General features: G+C 53.2%; 1 protein-coding gene across 3 annotated transcripts in view; it reads left to right on the top strand.

The window, feature by feature from the left end:
* Nucleotides 1-7: 7 nt before the first annotated feature.
* Nucleotides 8-8,393, top strand: part of LIG1 (DNA ligase 1) — a 35,093-nt gene continuing 26,707 nt past the window's right edge. For all 3 annotated transcript variants that reach the window (XM_026481940.4, XM_048224007.2, XM_026481939.4), the window contains exons 1-4: nt 8-289; nt 4,660-4,732; nt 6,563-6,652; nt 7,339-7,474. In XM_026481940.4, the coding sequence (XP_026337725.1) occupies nt 4,716-4,732; nt 6,563-6,652; nt 7,339-7,474 (243 nt within the window). In that variant the 5' untranslated portion in view covers nt 8-289; nt 4,660-4,715. The remainder of the gene's footprint in view (nt 290-4,659; nt 4,733-6,562; nt 6,653-7,338; nt 7,475-8,393) is intronic.

The raw sequence follows: 8,393 nt of genomic DNA, 5'->3' as shown, positions 1-8,393 counted from the left end.
AGAGCGAGGGAAGGCGCGGACCATTTCCCATCGTGCTCTGCGGGAGGGCTCACCCTACTTCACCCCTTTTCTAGTAGCCTCCCGTCCGGGAAACTACAGCTCCCAGCGTCCTCCGGGAGGCAGCGGCGGCGCGGACGACACCCGGGCCCCGCCCCTCGATACGGCCCCGCCCCCGCCCGCCAAAGTCTGCGCGCGAATTCCGTGGCGCGAATTGAGGACTGCAGTCGGGCGCCGAGTGGTTCCGGGTGTGACGCGTAGGACAGCGGCGCGCGAGGCCGGCGAGAGGCAGGTGGGGCCGCCGACGTGGGGCTGGGAGACTGGGGGGCGGCGCGCGTGTCCTACGCTCCGTGCCCTCGGCTCCGCCGGGTCGGTCGGCTGCAGAGGAGCGGGCGTGGGGGACGCTCAGGAGGCCGAGAGCGCGGCAGGGAAGGGAGAGCGCCGGCGGCGGGTCGCTGCGGGGCACGCGGGGGCGTCCGCCGGAGGGAGAGGGCCAGGTAGAGTAGACGAGGACCAGAGTCTGTAGGACCCGACAGGGTTTGAGGAGAGGCCTGGGAGGCGGGGCATACCACGAGGGGCGTGGTCACGGAAGCTCGATGGGCGGGGCCCGGGGGGGGAGACTCGGTTGGGGGGGCCATCGGAAATTGGAAGTTCGGGAAGACTGGCCCACCTGGAAAAGGGTGGGGACGGGCGAAAGTTTGTTGGTGGGCAGGGCCGGACGCTAGGAGGCGGGGCCGGGAAAAGGTTCAAAGAGAGCGAGAAGTGGGGTCGGCTTTAGAAGATGTTGAGGGGAGGATCCCGCTGGACGGAGGCGGGGCAGAGAGAGGTCAGTGGTCTGGTCCAGGTCTAGGCCAAGACCTTAGGAAAGGTTGGGACTCTTCTGTATAAGGAGAGGTCTGGCTTTGTGGATGCCTGATGAGGGGGGCGGAGCGGAGGTAGGGTTGGACCACGCCGCGGGGAGGCCAAGGCTTGGGAAAGGAGGGGGCCCTGGAGAGAGTAACTCATAGGTCTCGCCTTATTGTTGCCCTAAGGGGTGGAGGGAAGACCAGAGGAACTTGGGGAGGGGAGAGAGAAGGATATTGATGTGCTTAGGTGAGGAGTAGTCTTGAAGGGTAAGGCAAGGGGGGGCGGGTGCACTTGGCTGGGAGAAGAGATGAGCATTTGGAAAGGGGGGCTGGCATCTGAAAGCCAAGGGGACTTATTGAGGAGAGACAGCAGGAAATGGGATTAAGGACACATCACTTCTTGGCCTCCATCTGCATTTCACCCCGTTTGAATCTCCAATCTATTCGCCTCAGGGAGGCATGAGGGAAAGGCCAGTGGGGTTTAAGTAAGATCTCCTTGATTTCATCTTATCTTAGGATCCCGAGGAGCTTGCTAGGCCTGCAGATCCCCCCCTTCTATCCTGAGAGCTTCTGATTCAGTAGGTCTGGGAGCAGGCTGGAATATTTTATGCACAATCCCAGCTGGCTCTTAGAATGGGCACTCTGTGTTTCTGGGATCCACCACTGGCTGGTTGTGTGGCCCTGAACCACTCACTTTCCTTCTCCTGTCCCAGCCTCCTCATTGTCTTTTGGGGGAGGCTGAGCTGTTCTGAGCTTCAGAGAATGAGACAGAGTAGCATATTTAGGGGAGCAGTGTAAAACACTTTCCACGGGTGGAGGGTGGTCAGGGGAACAAACAGGTCAGGAAATGTGAGCTTTTATTAACGAGAAGAAAGACTTGAGCCTTTTGGCTGATCGTTGTCAAACTGCTTCAAGACCCGTTCATATCGTGCTCCTTGTCACATGGCCCGCGGCTTTGGAAAGATCCTACTTATGAACCCTGAATTCATTAGTAAGGATGTTTTTGTTACCCTGATTTAAAAAAAAAAAAAAGTTGTATTTATTTGAGAGGGAGGCAGGGCAGAGGGAGAGGGAGAGTCCCAAGCAGGCTCCACACCCAGTGCGGACCTGACACGGGGCTCTTTCTCATGACTCTGAGATCACGACCCGAGCCGGAACCAAGAGTTGGCAGCTCACCTGACTTTGCCACCCAGGCACCCCTGTTACCCTGATTTTTGTTTTTTTTATTTTTTTATTTTTTTTTTAAGATTTTATTTATTTATTTGACAGAGATAGAGACAGCCAGTGAGAGAGGGAACACAAGCAGGGGGAGTGGGAGAGGAAGAAGCAGGCTTATAGCAGAGGAGCCTGATGTGGGGCTCGGTCCCATAACGCCAGGATCACGCCCTGAGCCGAAGGCAGATGCTTAACCACTGTGCCACCCAGGCACCCCGTTACCCTGATTTTTAAATAAAGAAATACATATGGGCCAATGCATTCAGTACCAGTTTTCGGTCCTGTGGCCATATCGCTGAGCAAAATGGACAAAATCCTTATCTTTTTGGAACTCAACATTTTAGCCCCGCACTGCTTAATAGACTAGCAGCTGGCCCTATGTAGAGATTTAAATTTAAGCTCCCAAGAAACATGAAAATCTCAGCTCCTCAGTGGTACTGGCTGCATTTCAAATGCTTGAAGCCACGTATGGATAGAGTGACCTTTTTGGACTCTGCAGGTATAGAACGTTTCTATCATGCAGAAAATTGGGTTAGAAACACTACTCTAGAGAGTGAGGCAAATTCTAATTTAGAAGGTCCAGTTGCAATAGCTGCTGGGGAGGAAAAGAGCGAGGGGTTAGTTCCGCAGGCTGGGGGTGGCGGTAGCCGGACCTGCGCCCGGAGCGGCGGGATGCTGAGAGCTGGTTGATGGTGGGTGGTCTCTGGGGGGGCAGTGCCTGGTCCCTAGTAAACACCCCAGTTCATAAAGTTGATTTTTTTTTTTTTTTACAGAAAAAATAGTAGGTGAAAAAAATCCAGGTTTTACATAGATACCTTTGAAATTTCAAAGGTGGTATGGAGAATGTCTGAAGTTTGGGAAATCATTTTTGGAGGAGATGGGAGGGAACCAGGCACAGTCCCATGGCTCCAGAGCTCGCAGTCCGATTGGAAAGATGGACTGTGACATAATCAGGAGAACATGTGCGTGAGAAGAGAAGGACCAGTTAACCACCACAGGAGGTCAGGAAATGGAGGGTCTCTTCCAGCAGGTGCCCAAGGAGGCTTCCGGACATCTATCCAGTGCTCAGAGCTGGGCAGGAGGGGACCGGCTGCTGGCGGTCGGGGAGGGCGCTCCCCATAGGGAGCCTGGAGGAAGAGAGTAGGAGACTGGATCATAAAATTTGAACAGTTATATGGGGTCCAGATTTACTGTGTTTTTTTTTTTTTAATTGAATGGGTAAGAAATATGCGGGGTTTAAAATAAAATCGGATTGGAGGTGTGCAGTGACAGGCCTGGTTCACAGCCCTACTCCCAGTCACCTCATGAGCCCCCCCACCCACCCCCGACCACCCCTGTTGGTTTCTTGATGATCCTTCCAGAGTTTCTATTCGGCATATTATGTATGCCGTTCTGCCTCCTTTTTAATTTATTATTACTGTTTAAAATGTTACTTAAGATACCTAGAACATCTTTCCGTATCAGTACCTAGAGAATGTCTTCATTCTGGGTTTTTTTTTTTTTTTTACTTTTTATTTTGAAAGGATTACATAGACTTGCCGGAAGTTATAAAAATAGTACACCTATCTTCCCCCGGTGGTGACATCTTATGTAACCGTAGCCCAGTATCAAAACCAGGAAGTTGGTGTTGGACAGGACCGTGAGCGAGACCACAGAGCTGGTCCAGCTGTGTGTGTGTGCAGAGTTTGAACCCGCGTATAGATCTCTGTAACCACCACCGCAGTCAGGATATCTGGAACAGATCGGTCTTCACAAAGGCTCTCACGGTGCCGCCCCTTTATAGCCCCCCCCCACCTTTTGTCCCGAAGCTCTGACCACCCCAATCGCTTCCCCATCCTAAGTTTTGTCATTTGGAGAATGTTACGGAAATGGACGCGTAGGGTACGTAACTTTCTGAGATTGGTGTTCTCTGCGTGCTGTTTTTGCCCCTCGTTTCTGTTGAGAATATGCCTTAGAAGCCGCTTAGCAGCTGCTTCGTCTACACCCGTGGGTATAATTGAATGGACTGCTGCATCTCAGGGTTTTAGGGTATTATGTAATCACCTAAAAACAGGTTTTTACTAACCTCTTCTTTTTTTTTTTTAAGATTTTTAATTTGCTTTTTTGAGAGAGAAAGCACAAGCAGGGGGAGCGGAGGGAGAGGGAGAGGCAGACTCCCCCCTGAGCAGGGAGCCTGATGCGGGGCTTGATCCCAGGACCCCAGGATCATGAGCCAAAGGCAGATGTTTAACCAGCTGAGCCACCCAGGCGCCCCAGTTGTTTGCTAATCTTAAAACTTAACTCCTCCCCAAAAAACCCCAAACAAGACTGGAAAAAAAATACCTGTAGGTCTTCAGTGTGTCTTCATATTGGATGAAGGGCGGGCTCCATGTGATCAAGGGGTCTTCTTCTCTTGTTCTGACTTGGAACTTTCTCTTCACTCATAAATCTCGCCAGCAAATAAATCAGTTTGGTCCATAAAAACGGGAGTTTCTTGTCGGTGGGGTCACTCATATTTCTGATTTTGTGGGTGTTTTTTTTTTCTTTCTGAAAGAAGGAAGGTTACGTGTTTTGGTCTGTGCACAACCAGTCGTCTCACCAAGGATCTGGATTTCTGTTTCAGGAGCAGCTGGCTGGAGAAGAGGAAGAGGAGAGGGGAAGGGAGAATCCTGACTCATCATGCAGCGTAGTATCATGTAAGCACCCGGCTCCCCCGTCCTACACGCTCTGAGTTCTCTGCTTCTTTGCTTTTTCTTGGAAGAACCCAAGTTAGTCTCCAAACTGGAATTTCTGGGAGTCGAGCAGTGCAGAAAACGGGACATGGGATCTGGAGGACAAGTAGTGTAACCAGAATTTTTTAGCTGGACGTTTGGAAGCGCTGATCCAGTGGTTCGCGGTCGGTGGTTTGGCCCCCCCAGGGGACATCTGGCTGTGTCTGGAGACGTTTTTGGTTGTCACAGCTGGGGGAAGAAAGGGGCTTGTGATTAGCGTCTACTGGATAAGGGCCAGGCGTGGCTGCTGCTTAATACCTTCAGTGCACGGCGACAGCCCCCCTCAACAAACGGTGTGGCCTGACACATCACTAGTGTCCAGGGTGGGAAACCCTGTCCTCACGCAAGCTGGCTTCAGGAAAACAAGACAGGGAATTACGTGGCTTGTGTAGTTGAAGCCGTCCAGAATTAATGGCGTCGGGCTGGGTTGGACCCAGTTGTCAAAACCCTTTCATTGGGGGGGCGCCTGGGTGGCACAGTCGTTAAGCGTCTGCCTTCGGCTCAGGGCATGATCCCAGCATTCTGGGATCGAGCCCCACATCAGGCTCCTCTGCTGGGAGCCTACTTCTTCCTCTCCCACTCTCCCTGCTTGTGTTCCCTCTCTCACTGGCTGTATCTGTCAAATAACTAAATAAAATCTTAAAAAAACAAAAAAACAAAAAAAAAACCCTTTCATTGGGAATGCGAGGGGGCATCCGGATAGGAAAATGGAGGGGCTGCTCCCGGAAGGAGGGGATGGATTCTAGACTGACCCAGACCTGGACATGCCCTCCACCCCCAAAGAGATGTGGGAGGTCACAGATCGCAGGCTGCATGTTTCTCATGTGATGACGAGTCTGGGCCTAGTCTCTCCTGGGCTGAGAGCAGCTCTGATAGCTTTCTGCCCCTGGCTTGGCTTGGCTTGATCAGTTGATTGACTCACTGACCGTACATTCAGTGTTAATTTTGGGATGGTTTTAGACGTACAGAAAAGTTGTACCGATAGTAGAGCCTGTTCCTGTGTACCTGGCACCCGGCTTTCACCGTTGACGTCGTGTGGCCTGTTGGTCACAGTGAGGGACCAGCATTGGTACGTTCCTGTTAACTACACTCCACGCTTTCACGCTTTATTCCGATTGGCCCGGTTTATCCACTAATGCTCTTCTCTGTTCCCAGGATCCAATTCGGAGTACTGTGTTGCATGCAGTTATCATGCCCCCCGCCCCCCAGTTCCCTCTGGTGTCACTCTGGGTGACAGTTTCTCGGACTTCGTTTGTCAGGATACCTGCAGACAGTCCCCCGATGTGTCTGATGTTGTTCTCATACCTAGACCGGGGTCACAGGCAGCGGAGCGAGGTAGCCTCTCGTCCCCCCGTCGTTGGGGTGCAGACATCCCCGGGACATCACCAGTGATGCTGACCTTCCTTACTTGGTCTGGAGGGTGTGGGCAAGGCCTCTCCGCCTTACCCTTCTGTGGTCCCTCCTCAGTACTCAGTTCTCTGGAAACCAGCACTCGGTCCAGCCAGTCTCAAGTGGAGAGCTGATGCTTTGCTTTATCGATCTTTTCCAGAGCACTTCACATCTCCTGACTTTTCTATTCAGTGACATAACAGTTGCCTCTTCTACTGAGTGTCAACCCGTTGGGGGTGGGGAGTTGGTGTCTTTGTCTCCACCGAATCCCTAGGGCCTGGGAGAGGCCCTGGCACATAGGAAGTGCTTAGCTGATTCTTCGTGCTGTTATCATTCCCGTGTTCCCCCTCCTCTGTGCTCCTCCAGGTCATTTTTCTACCCCAAGAAGGAGGGCAAAGTGAAAAAACCAGAGAAGGAGACCTCCAACAGCGTCAGAGAGACCGAACCACCTCCAAAGTATGTGATGGGGCGAGGACGTGGTGAATTTGTTCCTTTATAAGTCAGGACTCTCTTGGCTGTAAGTGTGTCAAACCCAGCTCAGAATGTCTGGGAGTCCCAAAGGGAATTTTCAGTAACTGGGAAGTCCAAAGGCACAGGTTCAGCTTCAGGCACAGCTGGATCCAGGGCCTCGGCGTTGGCAAAGCGGGTTGGCAAGTCCAAGTTCCAGGAGTAAGACAACCTGTGGGCAAGCAGCCAGGAGCGAGTTGCATGCGTCAGTCATATCCCTTTCTTCCTCTTGGTCAGGACCCTGCGCATGGCTATACCCAGCTGCAGGGGAGGCCGGGAAGAATGGTCTCTAGCTGAGAGGCCACAGACCTAGCTAAATTTCAGGGGCCGGTATGACTGAAAAAGAGAGGGTCTCCAAATGGATATTGGAGGCTATTCTCTGCTCTCAGTAGGGGCTCCATCTGCTCCTCACCATTGCTTGTCACGGAGTAGGTGAGCACATGGGAGGCCTCCAGAAACGTGGATGCTGCGGGTGGATGGATGATTAAGAGTATATGCCAAGGAGGCGCCTGGACAAAGCTCATGTAATGCTTGAAAGAAAAGGAAGGGAATGAAACCTAGTGGAGGGGCTGGACCATTCTGGGAAGGACCCACTCTCTGCCTGCCAGAACACCCCCATTTCCCCCACCTTCCAGGGTAGCACTGAAGGAGCGGAATGGAGAGGTGCCTGAGAACGATTCTCCAGTGAAGAGGCCAGGGCGCAAAGTGGCCCGGGTCCTGAGCAGTGAAGGGGAGGAAGAAGATGAAGCCCTCACGCCCTCCAAAGGCCAGGTAGGTCCCCACCAGCCTGCCCACTGTTACTGGAAGAAGCCATCATTCCCCTCAGCCTCCGGCACTGAGTGTAGCACAGCCGCTCAGGGGCGCTCGTGCCCCAGGAGGTGGAAGGGTTGAGCGGTCGTGCCCTGGAGCAGACGGACGGCCTGGTCTGCGCGGTTCTGACTCCACCTGCGCCCCGTGGCCTGAGCAGGCTCCTGGCCTTGTGCTCACCTGGGACATACAGCTCCCGGGAGCACCTACCGCTCCCGGGAGCACCTACCGCTCGGGGTGACTGGGAACAGGAAAGGAGTCAGTTCACCTGTAGATCTGAGAATAACGCATGACCCAGAATCAGGGCTCAAAAACACATCCGGTCTCCTGTTGTCAGAGGGCTTTTCGTCTTTTCCAGAGACGTTGGCTTACTTCCTTCCCTTGCTCAAAAGTCACCCAATGGGCAGCTGATTGGTGACCTTAATTCCCTCTGCGGCCTTAATTGCCCTTTGCTACATAACAGAATACATTCAGGTTCCAGGAACTAGGAGGGGCCGTCCTGAGGAGCTTGGACTCTGTCCTGTGGCTGCTAGGGATCCGTGGAATGGTTTTGAGCAGGAGAGGGACAGGGGCAGCTTTCGGTCCTGGGCAGCCTTCACAGCATCCCTTTGGGGCCTGTATCCATCAGGGTCCGAATAGGAGAGAGAAACCCCATGAGCGATTTGAGCAGAGAGAGTCTAATACAAAGAATTATCAACTAGGTATGCAGTTTGCAACCGGGTCACTGCAGGGCTGGAAAGAGAATTCGAAGGCGTCCTGGGGGTAGCCGCTGTCGGGGCAGCTACCGCCCTGGGAGCTGTGGAGCTGACGGTCAGACCTTCAGGTGCTGGCTAGTGGGTGCCGGGGTCTTTGAGCTTACACGTGGTGCCCTGAGGCCCTGGTC

The sequence above is a fragment of the Ursus arctos genome, unplaced genomic scaffold (assembly GCF_023065955.2).
Source record: "Ursus arctos isolate Adak ecotype North America unplaced genomic scaffold, UrsArc2.0 scaffold_19, whole genome shotgun sequence".
In the NCBI taxonomy this organism is placed as follows: Eukaryota; Metazoa; Chordata; class Mammalia; order Carnivora; family Ursidae; genus Ursus; species Ursus arctos.
The sequence above is the reverse complement of the archived record's forward strand: the minus strand, read 5'-3'. Positions and strand labels throughout refer to the sequence as shown.